General features: G+C 37.0%; 1 protein-coding gene across 6 annotated transcripts in view; it reads left to right on the forward strand.

The window, feature by feature from the left end:
• Positions 1–25,477, forward strand: part of LOC121375495 (transcriptional regulator ATRX-like) — an 84,591-nt gene that overhangs the window by 12,787 nt on the left and 46,327 nt on the right. For 5 of the 6 annotated variants that reach the window (XR_005958319.1, XM_041502972.1, XM_041502971.1 and 2 more), the window contains exons 3-11: positions 1,720–1,748; positions 3,190–3,347; positions 4,686–4,804; positions 5,324–5,507; positions 13,956–14,450; positions 14,781–14,917; positions 20,508–20,628; positions 21,190–21,340; positions 24,666–24,936. Coding sequence is in view for 5 of the 6 variants with exons in the window: in XM_041502972.1 (XP_041358906.1) it covers positions 1,720–1,748; positions 3,190–3,347; positions 4,686–4,804; positions 5,324–5,507; positions 13,956–14,450; positions 14,781–14,917; positions 20,508–20,628; positions 21,190–21,340; positions 24,666–24,936 (1,665 nt within the window). In the remaining variant the exon portion in view is untranslated. Of the gene's footprint in view, positions 1–1,719; positions 1,749–3,189; positions 3,348–4,685; positions 4,805–5,323; positions 5,508–13,260; positions 13,381–13,955; positions 14,451–14,780; positions 14,918–20,507; positions 20,629–21,189; positions 21,341–24,665; positions 24,937–25,477 lie in introns of those variants that run through there. The other variant, XM_041502975.1, reaches the window with a different exon arrangement.

Consider the following 25,477-nt stretch of genomic DNA (forward strand, 5'->3'; position numbering starts at 1 on the left):
TTTTTTAAAAATCCCGTGGATATAGTCTATCTGTATTAGTCCATAATATAGTACATTGTACTTCTTCCTAAAAAAAACGGCCTCAGTGGCGTCGTGGTTAGGCCATCGGTCTACAGGCTGGTAGATATTGGGTTTGGATCCCAGTTGAGGCATGGGATTTTAAATCCAGATACCGACTCCAAACCCTGAGTGAGTGCTCCGCAAGGCTCAATGGGTAGGTGTAAACCACTTGCACCGACCAGTGATCCATAACTGGTTCAACAAAGGCCATGGTTTGTGCTATCCTGCCTGTGGGAAGCGCAAATAAAAGATCCCTTGCTGCTAATCGGAAAGAGTAGCCCATGTAGTGGTGACAGCGGGTTTCCTCTCAAACTCTGTGTGGTCCTTAACCATATGTCTGACGCCATATAACCGTTAATAAAATGTGTTGAGTGCGTCGTTAAATAAAACATTTCTCTTTTTTTTTCTTCCTAAAAAAAAAAAAAAATCTTCAAAAGGTTGTGGGGAAAGTCGAAGAAAGTCATGGAATTTGCTTGGTAAATTTGTATACTGTAGATCATGTAATTAATACGTCGTGATATTATTGCGTCCGTACATGAGTGAACAAAAATGCATATTTTTATTAATGCGTGGGGCAAAAGTCCACATCACATAAAAACCACAGTTGTGTTGTTATTATATTGTTTGGGCTTCATCTTTTATGTTAAAAGATGTCAGTAGTTGTTTTTACAGCTACTACATAATCTGAAGCTAATCGCATGGTGGGTCGACCAGGAATCCCTAATTACTTAAAGTAGTGTAATTAGTATAACTACACCTTATTGTTAAGGGTATGCCTCGCACTTTTGTGTGGTGATTGCTTCTAATTAATCCACCAGTAGGAATAAAAGGTAAACGGGTCGCTATTACAGGGCATAATATTTCACGCAAACGCAGACGTATTATTCTAACAAATGTTTTAGACTGATTTTATACACTTGATGCGCAGCACAGAAATAGACGTTAACAAATGCGATATATTGCAACAGTGACAACTTGCGACCAGTCTAAATTAAATGCCATGTATAGAGTCGAGCCAAATGGTTTGAAGAAACACACACGGATTGTTGGTTGTGGTTATATAATTTTCTACTGTTTCATTTTTAAAGGAATATATTTAGTAATAAAATTTGTTGATTATAATTTTACAAATGTTCAAAACAGTTTAAATGTATACAGTAATCCAGAAGTGTAAGAAAATTTGAAAAATACTCTCATCGCAAAATGAGCTTTTTAAAAACAAAACATTTGGAACATCACTGTATTATATAACCACTATGATATTCCAGGAAAGTAAAAATAGAATGGCAACATTGAAACGAAAGAAAGATTCTTGAAGTATTCACAAAAAGACATTTAATAAAAAAAATATTATATTTTGTTTCATCTTTATATTATAAAAGTTTTATTTTATTTAGTAGTATTATAGTAAAATCCTGCAAATTTTTTGTATTGGGAATGAGACTAAACAAATGGCATCAAGTTATTATTGAGTCAATGTGTTCGCCGCATTTTTCGCATTAATTACTTGCTCGCATTAATTTCATGATTTACAGTATATGTGTCTGAAACCTTTGTGGTATAGGGGCATGTTAATAGTTCCGAGTCCTGACTTGGAGTGACAGAATCTTTTTGTTCTCACATGTATTTTGGTACATTGTGCATCTTAATTATTTACAGGGCAAGAGCAGAAGTGGTTCAGCAAGAAGGTACTATTTTAAAACTTTTTTTATTATTACATGTATTAAAATGTTTTGTGACATTATCTTGGGGCACAATATTGCACTTGAACCTTCATTCTGTTTGCATGTCAGTTATGAAACTTTAAATTCATGCTAACTGCCAATCAGTTGCCAAGTATTCAAGATACTGTTTCAGAGCTCAAACTTAAGCATTTGTCCTCCACAACTAAAATTGCTCAGCTATGTCAATTTTGAGGCTGCCTACAGAAATTGTAATTTTTTTATTTGCAGCTAAATTGATTTTTTTTTTTCTTTCAAATGTACAGAATTCAGGGGACAGTATTTCAAAATATTAGGTAAGTGGAAGTCATGAGTTTTACTTAGGTAACCAATTGTTTGGTTACGTGACTATAGTTCTAGTAACCGATGAGTTAGACCTACATGTACCTAATAGTAAACCACTTGAACTATGGTTCTATGCTACATTGGTGATTCAAATGTTTTAAAAAAATAAACTGATTTTCAATTTAATTTCTGATAGGGTACTTTTAGTTTTAGAAATTAATTGTTCACCACGTAATTGTTCACCAATTGGCAGTTCACGTGATTTTAAAATTGCATAACTGACACACGAACAGAACGGTTCTCGTGAAATATTGTGCCCTGAAATTGCAAGGAGCAATACATGTCTTAGGAACTGCAATAACACTTACATAATGTTTCTTTTACACTGTTCACTATTCTTTTTTCATCTGCACAAAGTGACATCAGTGACACCCCCAACATATGTCAGTTTATCTTTCAATAACGGTAGTTGAAACATTTAAATAAGTTACGCAAATATAATAACATGACATCAGGGCTCAAACTTATTCGACGGCATCGACGGCAATTGCAGTTATTGAGATACAAATTGCTGTAGGTCGGGAGCATCGCAGATGGCACAAAACTGCTGTTGGTAAAGCTCCTCAATAACGGCAAAGTGTTTACATCTGGTGTATATTAACTGTCAGTATATAACATTAATACATTTAAAATATGTCTACATACAACAAAATAACCTTTCAGTCTTATTTATTTGCTCCAAAAGTCTCTTCTTTTTTTTCATTTGCCATGAGCAGGCTTTAAATTGTCGTCGGTGGGCTGTTTCACCCACAACAATTTTGTTTTCAAATTGCCGTGGGTGACAAATTTATAAGTTCGAGTCCTGTGACATAAAGAAAAGGACAATCGGTACTTAGTGTAAAATCATGTTTAAAATCTTGGGTTCAAGGTATATTTGACAGACTCAGTAAAATAGGTTGCTATTAAATCTCTTTAAGAGCACAGTTATGGCATATGTTTATAATTGACTGTTCTTTGGCAACTATTTGCAATTTAATGACTTTCAAAATGTTAGGCATTTATCATTTCTTTGGTATTTTGCATGTGCTAATAAATTTGGTTTTCTTTTTTTTTTCTAATAAAGAAAACCAGTATCCACTTTAAAAGTACGTCATTCTTTTGGCAAGAAGAGTAAAGCTGCCAGCAGCTCCGATTCCGAGGAATTCTCAGATTTGGAAAATTCACTGAAACCAGCATCACCTTGTAACTCTGACATTGAATCCATTCCAGAATTGCCTGAAGGTACAATGGAGTGACCTGATTTACAAACTTATCAGCCGTTTTATCTGCATCAAGGATACAATAACTAATCAACTACTTGACTTTCGCTAGGGATATTCGAAAAACCACATCAAGTAAAGCAACTGCATTTATTGTGTTCAATTGATGACATATTTAAATGTAGTCGTGCATTTCTATGGTGATGTATGGAACATCCAAATTGCATTCTCACATGTTACACAAATTAAAGATGTGCACACATTGTTTATCATGACATATATTTGGTATATCCCTAATGACAGTTGGGTAGTATATGAGAGGAAAATATTGTTTCATGAACATCATGGACCAGTGATTAATCTCAGTACTACTTACCGTAACCAATGCTATTAATTTTTCTCGTCTTGGATGAGAATCTTTGACAGATTTTGCCTCAACTAAGGTTGATTTCATCATCTAAACTGGATGGGAAAATTATGAAATAAAAAATTTACCACCAGCACAAATTATGTTATGAAATCTAACATTGTTCACCAGCACAAAGTAGGTTTGAGTGCTTCCTATGTCGATCACAACATCCAGATGGAATTAACTCATGGTACAGCATGAGAACTGAAAAAAAAATAAAAAATATTCAACTATCGTTCTTATCTATGGATTATAATTTATAGCAATTAAGTTTTATAATAATATTAATAAAATCAGAATTTGGTATTTTAATAACTTTTGTGGTTTATCTTTTTATCTTTTGTTTTGATGACTGTCATCTGTCCTTTTGATCTTGGCACCTTAAAATTGATTAGTTAAAAATGTAACCTACATTTTGCGGGTTACCTTTTTAGCTGCTATGTCACTATTAAACTTAAGATTATAAGCACTTTTTTTTAAAGTTGATTCTGTTACAGTCCAACCCATTCATTTTGGGAATCCTGGTTATTGGATTTAGAGTTCTTACATATGATAAATATGCATTTCCTATTTATTGGACAAGTTTTCATACGATCCTAGCATTGCAGATTTAAAAAAAACGAAAATTGGCCCACTTGCCATTGGGATCTCACAAAGTAACTTTTACTGGCCTGAATCCAAAAACCACTGGCCTTGGGTATTTGGCCACAGTATTCTAGAACCTCTGTAGTTATGTAATAAAAATATGAATTGCATGCCTTGAGAATACTGTTGTAAAGACTAGTTAAGAGAGCAGTCATAATCTGTCAGCATGTCGGACTCCTAAAATTGATCAATAAAATTTCCCTAACTTTGTGTTGATTTCCCAAAGTCTGTTACCATTATTGCAGTAAAATGTTGTTTTATTAATAATATTTATGAGCACACTTTTTTTCGCCATTTGGGTTTCAGTTTCATCAACTTTGGGAAACTTGGATGTGTTTAACTGTACAGCGTGCAATAGACAAGTTAATCCCAATGTGAAAGGAGCAGCAAAAAGACATCCAGACCTTGGGGTTCTTATTTGCAAGGTGGGTGGTCCATTATACCAGTTTTAGGAACACATCACATTGCAGACATTTATCAGATACAGATCTGCATATATTGCAGTCATCATAAAATCCAGGAATGGATTTTCGTTAACAACGCTCCTTGGCCTAATTTTTGAAGCTATCTTAGCAGACTAAATCGTAAAACCATCATAAGCTATGACGTCAGTATGGTGTGTGCTATAGTGACATCACATCCTACAATGGTTTTACGATTTCATAGCGCTAAGATGGTTTCAAAAATATGGGCCCAGTATATTGTTTAATAACTGATTATTAAGTATCTGACATCTTGGTAATTGCAACATTTAGCTCACAATGTAAATCACCAGAATACTGTTCAGTAATCTTGGGCATAATAAAACAAATTTGTATGTTTCCAGGAACATGTTTAAAAAAAAATTGTTTTATCTTACACAAAGAAGAGTTTGTACCATGTATGCTTTGTTTAGTATTTGTACTCCGATATATACATTTCTCACTTCTCCTTTTTTTCACTAGAAATGCTACAGTTACTATAAAAGTGGTGAGATAGCCCAGGACAGTGATGGCCTTGACGAACAGTGCCGCTGGTGTTCAGAGGGAGGCAAACTCGTGGGGTGTGATTACTGCCACAACGCTTTTTGTAAACAGTGTATACTACACAATTTTGGACGAGCAGAACTGTCCAAAGTCAATGGTGATGGTAAGTTAGTGGTCTATGTAAATGTGGTATGAATGTCTATCAATATAGTGTTCAAATTTTGCTAGGAATACTAGGAAAACATGTCAAGTTAAGCAAATGAGTTTATTGTTTTAGGTGACATCTAATTGTTGTCATGCCTTACTATAGTGATGTATGGAACGTCCAAACTGCATACTTTTATTGATCGCATATTGTGCACATTTAACCAGGTTAGAAGATAGCGACGAAACTAAGCGAATATAAAATCCTGGTGTGGTAGTAAGAACAGCACCTTGATTTACATTTGTGTTCCGTAGTCATTGGCAACCAGTATTGGTTGCGGATGCGGGGTCCACGGTATCCAGACGGGACCATCCACGGTCCGGCTCTCCGGTATCCACACGGGACTGCCCACGGTCCAGTTCTCTGGTATCCAGATGGGACCATCCACGGTCTGGGTCTCCATCGGGCCATGACCAGAGCGACCGGGTTGCCTGTTCACGGGTGCTACGTGACTTTTCTGATGATGTATCACTTCCTGCGGTGCTGGAAGATCTGGATGTGATGGACCACCTGTCACTGAGGGACTGTCTGGCGGTCATATATGAGATGCTACCATCGCTGGCCCATCCACCGGTTCCAGTCAAGAAGGGTCCGGTTCCAGTCAAGAAGGGTCCGGTTCCGATGATCGCCACGGAGGTTCCACTGGCAGATGTCGTCATTCGATCGTTTACACGACTACCAGTAACCGGCCTATGCAGATCACTTCTTCCAGCAAGCAGATGGAGCCACGTAACGAACTGGAAGATTGCATCATCGACTCACCGTTCGGTACCGTCGTCCCGTGATAGATCGAAGTGGTACAGCGTCCAGGGTTCTGCCGGTCCGTGTCTCCGTTTGCAGTCAATACATCGGACCGTCCACACTGGTCGGCAGCTGATCCGGCGTTCAGGGTTTACACCGGCTCCTGACGACACCGTCCATGGTCTGTGTTCCGTTTGCAGTCAGTACATCGGACCGTCCACACTGATTGCAGACAGTACATTGGATTGAATTGCCTGTGCCAGATTTTCCAGATGATGCGTCAGCGCCTTCTGTGATAGAAGATCCGGACGCAGTGAACCACATGGCTTTGAGGATTGTCTCACTGCGGTGTGTGAGATGTTTTCGTCACTGCACGGCACCATTCTAGAAGGTTTCCATTTTGATGACTGATCCGATGTCGTGGTTTCCATGAGTCGGCTTCGTTTGTGGCATTCCCCAAACGAATCCCATCTTCAACCTATCCTTCAACGGTGTGGCACTGGCCTTGGATGACGCTGTTTCCGGCGAGACCAGACGTCTACCTAGAACTTACAGATCGGCACGTCCAGTCGATGGCTTCAGTTCAGCTTAGATGTTTGTACATGCTGTCCTATTTGATGTTTTCCTGGCATCCATAGCTCCTCAGGTGCAAGATGCCAGATGTTCCAGCCGTCGCCTTCGATGTTGGTCTGCCTTACTTCTTTGTGACGTCGATGTCCAATACAGTTGCACACTATCGTCAGCCAGCTTGCCTGAAGCGATCCATTCTTGACTTTCAACAAGCCGGACATCTTGGCAGACCTGTGGTCTACATCCAAGCTGTTTGCCGTGAAGGGGTTCGACGTTACAAGCGTTCCGGGTTGGTGATGAAGACAGTCTATTGGTCCGGTCACTTGTGTTGGGACCCCATGCATCAGTCCATCTGTTGCTCGAGGAAAGTTCAGCGATATTCGGCAGATCGTTCACTATATCCGGTGGCGATGCAAGACAGTCGCTACTTCCGCTGGTTCCTGAAGTCATCCAGTTACCATAACGTGGTACTGGGTTTTTACCGCGATCATTTTACTACGGTTCATTGCAGCTTATCATTGCAGCTTGACGTTCACTGTTGTTACTGCCAGCATTTCTGACTAATGCTGTCTAGATTGTCTCTGCCTATGTCTCGCACTGGGTGGTGTAACGGCCGTGGATTTTAGCCGGTTGCTGTTTGCGTTGCTTCACTTCCATGTATATCGGGCATGTAGCGTAGCAGGTCTCTATGCTGTCATTGGCTCTTGACTGTTTCATGGGATCACTGTTTCCGATGTCCTGGTTCCTGCATTACTCTACTACTGTTTCATGAAGTATCATTGCAAGAGTGATTTTGATGTCGGCACAAGATTTGACGCTTAGAGGTCGACTCCAGCTTCGCCGTATCCAGTTGTTTCTGAATCCATGCATTCAGTACTAATTGCTGATCCGGTTACCAGTTGCCCTGATGGTGGCAATGCCAGGCGAACGTCTTCGACGGAGTTTCTTTGCGACCATACCAGGCGACTTATCATCTGTTCGCCGATGTGTCACCTCAATGACCAGACATTGTCCAGGCTTATATCAATCGACAGGGCGGCACACTCCAGCAGTCTTTTGCAGGTGACATTTCGCCTGTACGACTTTGTGCACAATGTGCCTCTGCAGTTCTGTGCACGACATATTCCATTGGTCTCCAACGTCCTAGCAGACTGTTTATCCCGGCTGTTATCTCCTCAATCAACCGAGTGGATGCTACATCCGGAGGCTTTTCAATGGGTGTGCGAGCATCTCTGGACACCGAACATCGACCTGTTCTCCACAAAGTTCAACCTTCAACTTCGGGTCTATGTGTCGGCAGTTCCAGATCCAGATGCCATCGACCTAGATGCTCTCGCCATCAGCTGGGATCAGATAGGTGCATACGCCTTCCCACTTCCGATCCTGCTGCCCAGGGTGCTACAGTGGTTTCAACAAAACTGTTGTCTGCTGTTGATCACACCGATGTACATTCTTCACTGCCTCTGCCAGAGTGGGTTCATCTGCTGCTGCATCCCACATTTCGGCTCTACCATCCGCAATCACGCTTCTGCCAGCTACACACATGGATCTTATTGCCATAGGTCTGACGAAGCAGGGTTTTTCTTCTGTCTACTGCGGCAATTTTGACGGCTCATTGATCATCTCCTACTGCAACGTACAATGTCTGATGGTGCCTGCAGTATCAACTTAGCCTCAGACGGTTCCTGTACCTCATCTGGCTGATTTCCTGGTGTACCTCCGTACATCTCTGAATCTCAAGGGCTCAACGATTGCAGGTTACGTCTCGGTCTTCGCTACTGTCCGTGATCCTGCTACTGGTACAAAGTTATCTGCTATCGCGGAGATCCATAAGATGATTCATGGGTTTCAATCAGAAGATCAAGTTCATCGCTTCATCCTCCGAAGTGGGTCTTGAATCTGGTTTTGAGGTCCTTGACTGTGGTACCCTATGAGCCGATGAAAGAGTCCTTGAAAGCTGTTACTCGGACGACTGTCTTCTTGTTGGGGTTCTCAACGGCTGCTTGTGTTTCTGAACTACATGCCTTGGATGTGGACCTAGTTCGGTTTCACCGTGAATGCATGTTGGTTACCTTGGGGTTCCTCATGAATTTTGTGGCGAAGAATCAGCTTCCTGATCAACCGCCGCGAATGTATGTGGTCCAAGAGTTATCGTCCATCCTGTGTCCGGCTGATACTGAAGTCTTGGCTTTGTGTCCTGTTCGAGCTCTGAACCACTATATTGAAAGGACTTGCTCGTTTGCCAATGCCGTTCGAAGTTGTTCCTTTCTTGTCACCAGACGCACTTAACAGTCATTATCAAGAATACTGTGGCTCCTTGGCTTGGATCTACGATTCTGTCGGCGTACCAGACTGCAGGTTTGCCTGCACATTCTGCCTCAAACCCTGGCTCATGCCTCAAACTGCGTGCACTGGCCACCACCATGTTTTTGCAAACACTCCTATCCAGCACATACTCACTGGCTGTTTCTGAGCGATGGACTCCCATCTTGTCAACTCTTACCTGAGGGACGTCTCCACAGAGGATATTACCTGTCCTCAAGGGTTTATTCCCACCCGTGCCTCCCTGCTTCCCGTCATCCGTGTGATGTGCTCAGTGTAAAAGAAGATAGCTATAGTCACATGACCGGAACTACAAGGGAGCATGCTGTAGAAGATTTAGGCCATCCCATTATTTGTTGAGATGATCTGACCAGTCCACTTGCGTGGGGGGGGGGGGGGAATGCACTTGTTTTGAGGACAGGTAATATCTCTATAAAAGAGAAAACACTCTCCAGTCTTGTTCATCATCTTTTTCGGATTCCGACTACATCTCCATCGCTGCTGGCCTTGCACGTTGCCTCTCCTCCTCAAGTGCTGCAATTACAAATGCAGAAGATAACGAAATTATTTAAAATTAAAGTATATACATGTACCACTGAATAAAAAGTTTGTTCGTGTGTATTCAGTATACGCAAATATAACATTTCCCTCAAGTTAAAATGAAAGTATTTAAAGTTTGTTTTGTTTAACGACACTGCTAGGGCACATTGATTTATTAATCATCGGCTAATGAATGTCAAACATTTGGTCATTTTGACATATAGTCTTAGAGAGGAAACCCACTATATTTATCCATTAGTAGCAAGGGATCTTTTATATGCACCATCCCACAGACAGGATAACACATAGCACGGTCTTTGATATACCAATCGTCAGAGTTCGACAAATCCGCTAGCCCGACGCCCGTGGCTAGTGGTTTTTAAGTTCGGGCTAGTGAGAAACGCAAAACCACTAGCCCACAGGGCTAGTGGCTTCCCACCCCCTCTCCTTGTCGCTCAATCGTGTTTTTGTTTTTTTTCTCTCGGCTGAAATTTCATTTAATAAATTTGATTGTGACGTTTGTCATCGAATAGTATCAACAACGCCATCAGTATATAATAATAATCCACTTGAACTAGGTCTGCAAACTGCAGTAACATGCTATCTCTACATCGTCACAGTTACAGCATGCATTGTTTACTTTTCCCTTTCAAATTTCTGGCACAGGAAATAAGTCTAATGACGTGCGTGTTTTGATTGGTTGGAAACGTCACGTGGTAGTTAATCTCGCACATATGTTTTAGGCTAAGAACTTGGAAATCACCAATCGCAACGACAGGTTAATCTCAATCAAGTAAACCCCAGTCATGCTTTGAATTTCAGTGTTTGTTTTATTTACCTTATTGTTTTCTAATTTAACACTTCGCTTACATATGGTTATCGGCAACCAGAAAAACTATTTTCTTTAATGGTAATTGCACATGCAACGACTCGGCTTGGCCTATTACGTGTAATGGTTTGGATAATATGTCGCAGCTGCCGATAGGCTACAAGATAATACCTTTTTTGTTCATCAATTAACAACGGATTAGATATAGCCGCTATATTCTTTTGATACTGATCTGACACGGGATGATGCCCTGTATTTGAGCAATTGGCATCAGCGTTCCTGGCGACCTAAATAGTAGGCCCTAAATGTTAATGTATAACCCACTACCAAATACACTGAACCATCTATTACCGTGTCATACTGTCGTACCCTCATTTAAATTTAATTATTTTGATAGTGGGTTTAGATACCAATCATGAGCTCAATTATTTTCCCCGGGGGAGAGGGCAAAAGTGAAAACGGGACAATGACGATGGCTCACACTTGACAAAAGACCAAACGTACAACACGACAAAACTGAAAGTTACAACATAATTTAAGTGTTTGTTTTATTTTACTGTTATAGTCGTAAATGTGTAATCTTACAAAAATTAGATAAAAATCCAGTTATAATTGATCAAGAATTTGGGCTAGTGCTTTATCTTGGTGGGCTAGTGGTTTTCACAAACCCACTAGCCCTGTGGCTAGTGACTTTTCAAAATATTTGTCATACTCTGCAATCGTGCTGCACTGGCTGGAACGAGAAATAGCCCAATAGGCCCACTGACAGGGATCGATCCCAAACCAACTGTGCATCAAGCGAGCACTTTACCACTGGACTACATCCCGCCCCATGAAACTACATATTCATAATCCTAAAATTAACTAACCTAGTTATTACAAGTCTTGCCACATACAGATGTGATATACAACTATAGACTTTCCCTTATTTTGTTCCATGTTGATGGACATTACTTAATTGACTTAGTTCTTGATTTGTTTTATCTTATTCAGTGTTACACATTAAATATGTTTAAAAAGATATAAGGGCTATTTCTTTTTAAAATGGGTGGGGGTAAGCCTGAAGATTTTTCTAAATGTGGGGATAGATTTCTTTATACAGATTCTGCTATGTTCACCATTATTAAAAAATACTGAAATGTCTTTTAAAAGGAATAGCCCTAATAAAATTATAAACTGATGGCAAAAACTCACTTCCTTTTGCGGCCCCCTCTTTGGTCCGATGCATATCTTAACCAAGTTCAAAGATGCAGTTCCCCAATTATAGCCTGAAGAAATTAGAAGTTGAACATTATTGAATTAATGGCTTTTAACTTAAATTATTAGCAAAATTAATCATTGTAAACTTAATATATACTAACAAATTTCTAACAAACAATAGATATTTCATGTCCGTGTACAGTTTATTATAGGATCTTAAATGAGTGTGATCCATTTCTTATCAAGTTTATGTCACAAAGGACATGATTTTTATTTGCCTTAATATCCTATTTATTACCCAAATAATTATGTTTTAAATTGAGAAATCATTATATAAGAATGCAGACGGTGATCATTTGTGACATCAAGTGGGACGTAAAACTTTGATACGTACCAAGATATTTTGAACCATAATATCAGGGGTAATAATACCTTTCATCATCTTTCTGAGAATTAATTTCCTGATGCCTTTTTGTTTTTCCTCCTACCAACCCAGTTGTACTGACAGGTGAAGGGCTGAGTGAATATGCACTCCGTCATTCTTTCAATTACATCCTTTATTGTTATGCGTCCAAAGAATTCAAATAGGCAACCTATATGTAATACATAAATACAGCAGCATTAAATATCATCAAATATGTTGCAAGTGGATGTTATATTAATTGTTCAGCTCTTAACATACATATTAAAATCACACATTACAGATTTATACTATTTGTTAGAATATGTCACAGGATTTAGAATAAATCTTTTGAAAGATTTTTTTTTGTGAACATGTCCACACACCTTACTACTAAAATTTCAAGCAGACTGCCTGAAATTTTCAATATCACTTTTTAGATGCCAATAGTGTTAATATAAATATCATATAGTTTTTAATTATAAATTGTATTATCCCCAGATCAACGACAGTGTTAGGCTTGGGGAGCCCTGAATCACTGCCAATATGTTTTTAACATCATCAAATATATTAAATTACACAAATATATAACATAATCATAGCATAATTCATAAAGAGAAGTTTAGCTTTTTGAAAAATAAAGTAAGAAAGGAAAACAGTGAGAGATAAGAAAGAGAGAATGCAGGTAACAGTTTGTTTAGTATCGCATCATGATTTGCTACACATGTATCAGAGATCGCTACATAATTTTAAAATATTAAACGGTAGTTGCTAATCAATTTTCAATAGACAAGAAATACCACTAATCAAGATTTTGAAAACAAAATGTACCCTGGAAGGTTAAGATACCGAAATCTTAACAAGATTTTTTTAATATTTCTTTTTTATTGCTTTATTTTGCTTGTTTTTGGGTGGGTTTTTTTTTTTTCCAAACAAGCTGAGATTTCTTTTTCTATTATTTAAATACAGAATTATTAATTATAAATTTATTATAATTACATATTTTTTTTAATAGAGGCCTAATTTTGTCTATTTAAAATTTCCTTTGTAAAATATTTATAATGGCCTAATCTTTTGTTTTGAATTTCCATACTATAAATATTTAATGTTGATAATTGTTTTTTAGTTTAATTATTTATGATACCAAATATAATGTCCGGTATTTGTTTTTCCAACATTGAGCCGACGCCTTGAAGCAGAAGTAAATTCGGCGCAAATGCTTCAATGCGGTAATTTATTTTGTTTACTATTTACACAAAACCTTTGTAATTTTACATATAAATACATACATTTTTTGAAGCAGAAAATATTCATATTCATTAAGATTTTATATCGTGTTCCAAATACTTACGTGACTGGTTAAATTCCCGAAATTAATGCTGGAAATTTTTTCTGTTCAAACACAAATGATTGACTTCTGAAGGTGAAGGTCAGAGTTTTCGTCATGCGGTCACAAGGTGGGACAAGATCGGCCAGAACCAACCATTTGCCAATGTCGTGGCAACGTTAGGCCAGCGACGGCAATAGTGGTGACGTTGGGCCAACAAATCAGGAAACCTCAAATCATAACTGCACATTGATGTCAAAAGCATAAAATGATTGTTTTCATTTTTAGCAGAGATGTAACCTAGCTGAGGTTAAAAGATGCACGTAGGACTGAATAAAATGTTGAATGTCATTCGTGTTAATTGTCAGGTGGCAAAACACATAAAGTGCTATCTTAACTAATAGTTGATCATTTTATCTCTCCACAAATCCATCCATTTCTTTTAATTATCACTTTTTTTCTTCTTTTTTTTTCCAGATGACACCAAATGGAAGTGTTATATATGCGATAGTTCACAATTATTGAAATTAACTGCATTTTGTGATGACATGATGGACAAAATTGAAAAGCAGCGACAGTTGGAAAAAACAGCAGCAAATACACCAAAGTCAGAAAAGAGCTCTAAAAAGAATACGTCATTGACAAATAGTAACTCTAAAATGAATTCAAAACCATCGCCATCAAATCAGACGCGTGTAGTACCCAGTATTAAGATCATTCCTTCTTGTGTCGAGGATGTTGTGTGCAAGCTGACGGGAATATCGAACACCTTTATAACAATGTTAGAAGTTATGAAAACAGATTTAGAACTCCCTTACAGCATGATGAGTCCATTTGATGTCAAGGTGGATAGGAAACGACTTGGATATGCTGGAATTTTGCAGAAAGGACTGGAAACCTATACCAGCGCCATAGATAGGATTTTGTCGGAACAGATTGAGCCAAAAGATGCCAATAATTCCCAGAATACAGGTACACCACAGAAGAATGCTATAAAGAAAATTCAGAACACAAACAAAAGTAGTAAGGACTTTGCAAGTCATTTTCCCCACAATGTTTTGTATATATTAGTTTTTTTTACTGTAGTCAACTTAATTATCCGGGTTGGAAATGTGTAGATGGCCGCTAATTTGTGTTTAAAAGTAGTTATCTTGGTCATGTAGCCTTAATAACCGAATATTTGACTGTCTTGTAGACGTATCTATATTGAGTAATCTGTACATTCATTGTGTATGCATCCATTCTATACTATTTTTACAATCAGTAATTTGTTGTTTTTTTACGTGGAAATTATTCGTGAAGGAAAGAAAAAAACTTCAACGTCAAGTTCTAATGATGATGACGATGACGATGATGATGATGACGATGACGACGACGATGACGATGACAATGAAGATAAGAATTCAAGCAATGATGGTGAAAAAAATGACAAGATAATTGTAAGTCCAGTATGAGCTTTATATGTTGGAAAGATGCATACCCGGACCACCAACACATACTGACACTTTAACAAATGAAAAATGCATAATTTTAGAGTTAATAAGAAACCATGATTATTCCTGCTAACTGGGGGTAGCCATTTTGTTTCATTTTTGTGGGGTCTGGTGCGAAGTCACGTCAGCTCCGATCAACTCCTGTATGCACAATGTAAACAAACACTCTAATTTACGACAAGGCACTTCGCTTTCATCAACCTGACTTGTAAAACAACAAATGATTTGATAGTATAATAAACTATTTAAGTAAATATATTTCAATTTGCATCAATAGAATGAAATGGAGTTATAGTATTTTTCTCTCTTAAAAAATCCAAAGAAAAAATGCATATTATTAGACCTATTGGTAGGTACGTTGGAGTAAAAATGACCACTCATGATACACAAGAGATAATTTTATTTTCTTTGGGAGTATGTAATTGGTCAGTTTTGTGATTTTAGATGGGAAAGTCTACTTAATCAAGGGTTTTACAGAATTATTTACAGTAATAAAGCAGGATGGCTGATAATGTCCATTATTTGATTTTAGGGGTGTCCGAGCGGTTATTACACAATACTTTGTGATCTTAATAAAAGAGGCATACATTTTTAGTGTGTCAAGACACATTGACTGAGGACCGTCCAGGGTTCCAGCTGGAAAATTTTCATTAATAGCCAAAGTTGTAGCCAAATGTTTACTTTTATAGCCACGATATAAATTTTATAGCCAAAAGAGCGGATTGAACATTTTAATATTTATATTTGTGTAATTTATTCTCAAATTCATGTGGTGTATTTGTCCTAGTGAGCAATACATTTGTGATTCTTCGTACGATCAACAAGCCTATCGCCGATAGTATCGCTATCGGTGGTCGAAATGTCAACCAGGTACATGCCGTCATAATTATCTTTAGTTTCATCCTCAGTAGTGGCGGCGCAAGTTTCAGTTGATTCGTTGATGTCGGTGTCAGCCATGTGGACTTCCCGAACGGGTAGAAGCATATCTGTTATTTGTACCTGAGATTTCAAATCGCGATCCCGTTTGTACTTGGTTGGTCACGGCATTGTGTTGTAATCATTGGCGGTCCCGCAACGCTTAGCGTCACCACGTGATAACTGTGATTAAAGATCGCATTTGAACGAGCATTTGATTTACTAGAACAATGTTTTAAAATTAAACCTAAACAATGATACAAAATGCAAATTATCTTGGTAGATAAAACATAAGAATATAATTCGGTGTGAAACTTAAATAAAAAATTGTGGACCCGCATATCTGGCGTTTTAATAGGTTATACCGAGCTTACGCAAACTGAAATAAATATATTCATACGAATGAAGTACTCGATCGAACAGAGCCCTGTATGTAGATTTTATTCGTGAGGAATCGTTAAAGGGACATACCCTAGATTTTAAACACTAAGGCATATTTTTACTATTATAGCCATCTTTTGATAACTGAAATCATACTTTACTAAGATTTTATTGTTTAGATTATCCATTTCCGTACATTCGAAGTGTTTTTGATCATCCTGGTGTTTTTAATATCACAAAATGCATTTATTATATTTTTAAAAACGCACGTACGTCTGAGAAATAACAGATATGGAGTTGAGTTTTTGTTTATTTTTAGAGAGTATTTCACCATTTCAAAGTCACAGACTTGTGTTTCACTCAGTTGTAACTTTATCCAAACCTGTTACAGGTTTGTAGATTAACTAAACATAGTGTTAATTTTCATGGGCTGAAACTAGGGTATGTCCCTTTAACGATTTGATTAGTTCACGATTCACTGCATCCACATTTTATTTTATTAAGGGCCATGGGGGTGGGTGTGTTTCGATGGGTTCGACCGAACCCCCCCTGAAATCGCATTTTTTATAATTTAATATATTTGACATTGATATCTGACATTATTATATTTACTCAACATAGAAATATATGCCCAATATCTCTGCAATCTATTTTGGAACCCCCCTTTTCAAAATCCTATGTATTGGAACCCCCCTTTTCAAAATCCTATGTACGCCCATGAGGGCAAGGGTTTCGTGCGTATGTTTTCTTTGGAATGGCGGCGACATTAAATATATATATATATTAGGAAAATAAGATAATCCGAATTTCGGGAAACATTGGTTGAAAAAAAAAAATCGCCTGATTGACCAGATTATAGCCAAATTTGTGATAATTCGCCAATTGGCGACAATGGCGAACGGCAGCTAGAACCCTGACCATCTAAATACACACCTGCCAATCAGGAACCACAGGTACAGGCTATGGAAAGAAAAGACCAATTAACTAAGAAAACACTCTGATTATTATTTCAGTACGTGGATAAAACATAATACAGTTATTTCTACATTTTGACAATGGTGGTTTATTTTGTATTAAAAAATAATATATACTTATTGCTGGCTTACTGGGATGGATATTACAGAACATTGCAATGCATCCGCAAAGATCAGGTACGTTTTGTTTCTTCAGCTCTAAGACTAATTCCAAACGTGACACGTTGAGTATTACGTAACCATTGGCTCGCCAGAGGGCATATTCACTGGGATGGTACAAAATTATATATAATAGCCGTCACATTTGACTGTTTTAATAATTAACTATATGATTATACTTGTTATATTAAGCAATAATGTGTGTTACATATCGTTGAATATGCATACCCCTATAAAGAAATATCCCACTTGTATGCTGCCTATTGTTATTAATACATTTAAAGTGATATATCATATATGGATTACATTACCACATATTGTGAATTCTATCAACATATGACTTAAAAACAAAAGCTTAGTAATAGAAAGTCAATCATATAAATGAATACTGATATAAAATGTAATTTTAAGTAAACATTGGACACCAAAAATAGTGTTGCTCAAGCTTATGTACGAGGGTTAGATGAAAAGTTTTGAGCCTAACTATGCTGCACTTTTGGAATGAGTTTCTTTACAAGTTATTTTTTAACATAGTCCCCTTGACGGTCCACACATTTCTGCCAGTGGTGCTGCAGCGCCTGGATCCCTGCTTTGTAAAAGGTTTCCTCTTGCTTCCTTAAAAAAGTCTTGAACAGCGGTTTTGACCTCATCATCAGCATGAAAATGCTTGCCAGCTAAGTGTTTCTTCATGTTTGGGAAGAGATGGAACTCCAAGGGTGCCAGATCAGGGGAGTATGGCAGATGCTGAATGAGGCCGAAGCCACAGTTATGGACAGTAGCCATTGCAATGATGGACTTGAGAAGGGGCATTGTCCTGGTGGAACAAGACACCTTTTGTCAACTTCCCCGGTTGTTTCTTCTTGATAGCTTCATGCAGCTGCCATAGCAAGTTGGCATAGTACTTCTCATTGATAGTCTGGCCTTTTGGAAGGTAGTCCACAAACACAACCCGCTTGGCATTCCAAAATACTGAAGCTATCACTTTTCAAGCAGATGAAACAACCTTTGCCTTCTTCAGAGGAGGTGACGCCTGGGTGTTTCCACTGCATGGACTGTTGCTTGGTCTCTGCCTCAAAGTGATGGACCCATCGCTCATCCTCATTCAAATAACATTCAATGAAATCAGCCAGATCTGCTTCAAAATGTGCCAAGTTTTCAATAGACATGGTCAGTCTGGTGCACTTTTGATCAGGGTTTAAAAGGCGTGGTACCCATCAAGCAGAAACCTATAACATTCCAAGTTCTTTGGTTAGAATGTTCTCGACTCGCTCATGGGAGATGCCAATGGCAGCAGCTATGGAGCGAATAGTCAATCATCTATAATCCATCACCATTTGGTGCACATTATTAATGTTTTCCTGTGTGGAGGCAGTTAAGGCCTGCCAAACCTTGGTTCATCTTCAACGCTTTTGCTTCCCCTTTTGAATTCCACTGCCCACCTTTTCACAGTGGCAAATGAGGGAGCACCGTCTTCTAATGTACCGACCATATCGGCATGGATTTGCATAGGAGTTGACCCTTTCAAATTCAGATACTTTAGGACGGCCTGGTACTCAGTTTTCTCCATTTTCACAAAAAGTTGATACCTCTAAACTTGAGTCCTGCTGTAGTCACCAAAGATGTTGTAAACTTCAAACAAAATAGGTAGTTGGTCATCAGAAAAGTTGTATTATATGCCTACCAAGTTTCATCGCTCTAGTATCACTCCATCATAGATAGGTTCAAAACTTTTCATCCCACCCTCGTACTTAACCTTCTGACTACTGCAGGCGAGATATCTCGTCTGACGTCATGCCAGTCGACATACTGTACACTGTATACAATGCATTCCCCATTTCATATTTCCCGCTGTTTTGCACACGACACTCACTGGAAGCGATTTATTAACCAGTAATGGAAGACAAATTAGCTTCCTGTTTCTTTAGATTTTGTTTTTTGAATAGATTGTACCTTGGAATTTTGAGTTGAAAAAGTGGTTTTTGGCAAGTATTTGGCAGCATGTCGCGGTCATTTTCAGTGATCGATAACTGATTGTGACAGCTAATTTGATAATAAATTTGATCGTTTTACCAACAGCGAAAATCACCAAATATTGGGATATAAATCCGTAGTTGATTTAAAAAAAAAAATCTGATCAGAAAACCACTGTTATTGGGAATAATGGACATCTGGCCACAAATGCCCATAAGTAAACACAACTTTTTCGATTTTTTGCTAATTTTAATCAACATCATCCGATTTAAAATATCATAAAAATTATAAAAACCCATGAAAATAATACTTAACTATTCAAATATGAATTTTATTTTATGTATTTATAAAACATTTAAGTGAATATATGTGAGTAAATATTATAAACTTGTACCCACTCAACGTGGTTTTTGCCAAAAATTAATACAGTAGTTATGGATAAGTTTAGAGAAATTTCCAAAACACAATTTTCAACATCTTTGCACTTCCATTATATGCATAAATACTACTAACATATTTTATGTTCATTTGCAACTCCATGACATTGAGGTAATTAATTTTGCTTTCTAAAATTGATTGAATTTTATGGGTTTCTATTACATGAGGTCCTCAAAAATTATTTCGTGACTTGCAGCTGTGATCACGATGATTTTCACTTTGTACATTTAAGTAACATTTTGTTTGTTAAGTGATAAAAGGCTTTGAATAGAATTTTTTTTTTTTTAACACACCAGCAAAATTTCAAATTTATTACTATTTAGTATAGTTATTTCAGCATTTTGCATCGAGGACAATCTATTTGGAAATGGGCAATTGGACCACCCGACGCTCCACCCACAGAATATGAAACATGCTCTCTTTAATATACTGTAAAATGCTACTTTTCATGAAGGTGGAGAAGCCCTTCTTTGCAGTGGTCTTTATTAAATGTTTACTGCTCTAAAATTTTTTCCCTAAAATTTCATTAGAAAGATTCATACCTATGGAAACTAGGATTTCCCCAAAAATAAAGTATAGTCGGCAGATCATGACAAGGAGGATGCACAGTAACTTTTACTTGTAAATAGATCATTTTTGATAGGTTATGGATATTCTAATACATAATAATAATAAAAAAATTAATGATATATTTTAAGGAACCCATGGATGAGAATGGTGAAGCAGATGATGATGAAAATGAACTTGCTAAGAAAGTGATTCTTGATGACATGCAAGAGAATTCTGATGAGAATGGTGATGTAAATTCAAGTGATACAGGTTAGTAATTCTGCTGAAACAACCTGATTTTTAATTAACAATATGTTGAATGTTGAGACAGATAAATGTCATCATTTATTACTGCCTGAAATAAGATTTAAATATAGATATGAATTTTGAAATTTACTCCAGAAAAGTCTGGTACATTCAATGCAATTAATGCACTGGTAGATATTCACACACACACATACATGCTAAATTCAAGTGATTTGTATACAAATTAAATGGGAACTTAATATATTTTTTCTTTTAGGTCTCTATTTAATGAAGACACTAATCTAGTGGGGAAAATGGCACCTTGTTTTTTTATACCCGACCATTTACTCATGTCACACGGTTGTCAGCAGTTGTTCAATCCTAGATTAGTGCCCAATACTGATATTGGATCATTTCATTTTATAAACAAGGTTTGCTTGAGCATAATACTTTGCTCATTTATCTATGATTTGTTTTCTTTTAAGGATGTCATTCTTTTACCAACAAAATGTTTAAGTGTATATATGTTTTTAATAGATTAGTTTCAGTTAAAAACATTTGAATTTATACATTTGCTAACTTTAGCTAAAAAAAGAGCCATACAGACGAAGTTGTTGAATGCCAAACTGTCAGAAAGTGACTCTAATATTGGGAAGAAAAAAGCTAAACAAAAACTTGACAAAGCCAAAGATGACAGTCTTTCATCAGACAGGTACTTCCAGTCATCCAAAAAGAGGTAAATAATGTTAACTAGTGGTGTGACAATACATCAAACTAGCCTCGATAGCAACACATCATTAGTTAATTCAACTATCAATAACTATTGCAATTGTTTGTTCAACTATTGATATTATGCATAGAAAAATGTAGTCTACGACCAACACATGATTTCACTGCGTAGTGACATTATTACAAATAACTAAGTACAAACACAGACATACATACATATGCACACATGCAAACTCACACATACTACATATTGGTAGACTGAGGTAAATAGTTTTGTGAAATATCTATTCATATTACAATTTAAGAATTCACAGTATTATTGCAATAGTACTATTAGTATTGCAATACTATTGCAATAGTAAAACTGACTGCAATAGTTACCCCTAATGTTAACACTCCTCTCTTCTGATTTTAAATGATTTTTAGAAAGATTGTGAGGTGAGGTGACTTGAGAAGTTAATAGATTTATTAACTAGAAAGTATCTCTTCAGGCCTCACACGAGGTCAAAATCATAGAGTGAAGTCACTTCTCTCTCAAACTTTATCTTAATACAGGTGCAACTATTAAAATCTGTACCGTTATTATTTGCCGTGTATTAGCATTTTGACTTTTGAAGTCTAGACCAGAATTTTTTTTTTCCAAAAGAATTGCAATATTTGGTAGTCTGTTGGTAAACGATCAAAAATTTATATACACGGAGCTGGCTATCGATCCCAAATTACCGCGACGTGCCGCCATTAAAATGTCGATCGAAATACTTGCCCGAAAACCACTTTTTGAACTCAAAATTTCGTATTTTCAATTGAAAAATCAAAAACAAAAACAGATTTGAAAAAAAAATCTTTTTTCTTTAATTATATTTCCGTTTCCACAGTGTCGTGTGCAAAATGGCGGGAAATATGAATTGGGTAATGCACAATACAGTGTACAGTATATCGACTTGTGAGATATCTCGCCTGCAGTAGTCAGAAGGTTAATACAGGTGCAACTATTAAAATCTGTACCGTATATTGCCGTGTATTAGCCGACTTTTGAAGTCTAGAAAATACTTTCCAAAAGAATGCTTATACACGGAGGCAACAAATTGGTTTTTTTCGAAAACACACTTCTTGATTTTTATCAGACCGTTAATAGTTTGTGAATATAAATAATACACCCCGTCAAAATTACTAGTTTTTTGTTCTTGAATGTCATTAGTTTGATGAATGGTAAAAATTACTTGTTTATTGTCATTTCAATGGTAAAAACGTGTTCCGCCATCTTTGTTTGACACCTCTGTCTATATCATTTTGTAAGCTCTTGTTTGATTGGATTACACAATTTTGTGTAAACAACCGCCATGGACCACAGAATTGTTTTTCTGTGTGGAGGGGAAAACAGGGATTAAACATGCCTTAATGAGTTTATTATTTGCTGTCCAGTGAATAATTTAATTACTTATGTGCAATGATATGTTGTTACAGCTTGAATTGTTTATTTTCCTGTTATGATTTATCAGTGCTAAATTATTTTTGCACGGCATGGAAGACGTTAGCATTGCGATGACTATTACTGTGTCTGTAATAATTGAAGGGGGAAAAAATACAGTGAAAAAGAAAAAAAGTAAAGTTTGTTTTATTTAACGATGCCACTAGAGCACATTGATTTTTTATCTTATCATCGGCTATTGGACGTCAAACATATGGTCATTCTGACACTGTTTTTTAGAGGAAACCCGCTGTCGCCACATAGGCTACTCTTTTTACGACAGGCAGCAAGGGATCTTTTATTTGCGCTTCCCACAGGCAGGATAGCACAAACCATGGCCTTTGTTGAACCAGTTATGGATCACTGGTCGGTGCAAGTGGTTTACACCTACCCATTGAGCCTTGCGGAGCACTCACTCAGGGTTTGGAGTCGGTATCTGATTTAAAAATCCCATGCCTCGACTGGGATCCGAACCCAGTACCTACCAGCCTGTAGACCGATGGCCTAACCACGACGCCACCGAGGCCGGTGTGAAAAAGAAAAGCACAAGTCTATTTGTTGACAGTATTACTGAAACCAATACAATATACAACTGATTTTGTACTTGATATTTAGGGTCAAACTAAGAGGTCGGCTTATACAAGGAGTCTGCTAATACACGGCAATATACAGTATTTTATTTTATGTTGGGTTTTTTTTACGGTCTGTACTGCTAATTGATGGATATGTGCTCTATAGATGTTTATTTTAATCACATGTCGCCTTCTTTAGAAATAATGAAATGTAATTGAAAGGTACTCATTTGACCGTTTACAATTCTTTCTCTCACAAGTTTGTCTTCTCGTTTGATTTAATAACTACTCCATGCAGAGTATTGTCCAAGTAGATAATCTACCAATGTTAAGCTTAGATTACCCAGAGGCAATTAAATGCGTTCCACTATCACAGTTTCTTAATTAATACACTGTGGAGTTGTCAGACTGAATGGGTACTAGTATCCATGAAGGTGTGAAAATTGCTTATCTGCTGCACCTTGTCACTGTTGTTTACAGTAAAAAATAAAATGTTTAAAAAATTTACAGTGGCCGTTTAACACTTGGGACTTGGGAATCCAGTTTAAGTGGCCTCTGGGTGTGTATGACTGGTCAATGCTTATTATGAGTGTATATACATTAAAAATCAGCCAGAACAGGTTGTACTATTTTATAATTTCGACATCTGTTTTGTATGTTGAATTTATTCATTATGACAAAGTCTACGTAAAACTATCTGTCTGTGTGAGCCTGTTGCATGATTTTGTGGCGCCAGTCTCTCTTCAAACTCACAGACACTTCACACTTAATTATCTATGAATAGGTGTTCCTCAATTTCTTCACCATTCATCCGTGATTGTGTAGATTGCAAGTGATGGCCATTTTTGAAAAGGCGACACAGATTTCGGCTTACGGTGAAGTCGGGCTGGTCAGAGCAAAATTTGGGCTCACTTCGCCCGGTCGCAGCAGTGGAAGTTTTCTCCTTGCTTCAGTCATTTTCCATTAATTTTTCATCATTAAGAAGTGTTTTCCACTTAGTGTTAGCTTCTTTTTCATACTCTGTTTAACTTTCTGTCTGCTGGATTATTTTTGACAGCTATCCATTCCTCAAAATTACTGCTGTGTTTCCTGCCATTGCTCTCAAGCAAAAATACCACAAAAGTAAATTAGCTAATATTTTTAGTATGGTTTGTATTATAACAGTATTGTATTATTAGTTGATGGACCAGTAGAAATTCAGGCAGACTAGTAAACTTGATCGGTACAGAACCTTGCAGACTAGAGAGAGATTTTCCATTTCTGCGTTATTTTTAATTTTAATAAATTTTTAGCAAAAAGAGAAAACATTCCAGCAGTAGTAGTTCAGAGGAAGACAGTGACAGTGACAGTGACGAAGACAGTGAATCAAAGAGTGAAGAAGAGGACAGTGATGACTCCAGTTCCAAAAAGAAGAAGAAGAAGAAGAAGCGCAAAGGTTCCAAGAAAGGAAAGCGTGGGAAAAAGGGCAAAGGAGGTAAAGGCAAGAAGAAACTGAAACGAATCAAAGTTCCGAAAGACTCGTCTGATGAAGATGGTGGATCAGACAGTGATCAATCAGGATCAGTATGTTTTATATTTTCTTCAATTGTAAAAACATTTCTAATGCACAGAATCCAGATTTTGTATAATCTAAAATAATACATTTTGTTTTCACACAAGATATTAAACTAGTGTTCTTACAGACTAAATGGCCATACATAAACACAATTTTTGTTTGTGTTATATATATATATATATATATATATATATATTAATATATATATAGTGTTTTCCCTAGCTTGTTTTAGCATGATGCAGCACCATGCCTCACTAGTCTAGCACCATCTTGCCTTAATCAGTGCAATGCTGCATTGAGATTAAAAAAGCCTTTTTCACAAATTAATTCTAAAATTGCCTTTATAAAACGCCCAAAAAGGTATTATTAATTAATGAAATATGCTTTTTATATCTTTTGCTATTCATTTATTAAAGCAAGCACATAAATTACATTAATGTTATTTCAATTAAGTTTTGTGTATTTTTAATGAAAAACAAGTGCCCTGAAAATGGTGAAAATGCCCCAAAAGTGTTTGGTCTACCATGCCTTGCCAAATTTCTAGGGAAA

This window comes from Gigantopelta aegis, chromosome 6 (assembly GCF_016097555.1).
Source record: "Gigantopelta aegis isolate Gae_Host chromosome 6, Gae_host_genome, whole genome shotgun sequence".
Lineage (NCBI taxonomy): Eukaryota > Metazoa > Mollusca > Gastropoda > Neomphalida > Peltospiridae > Gigantopelta > Gigantopelta aegis.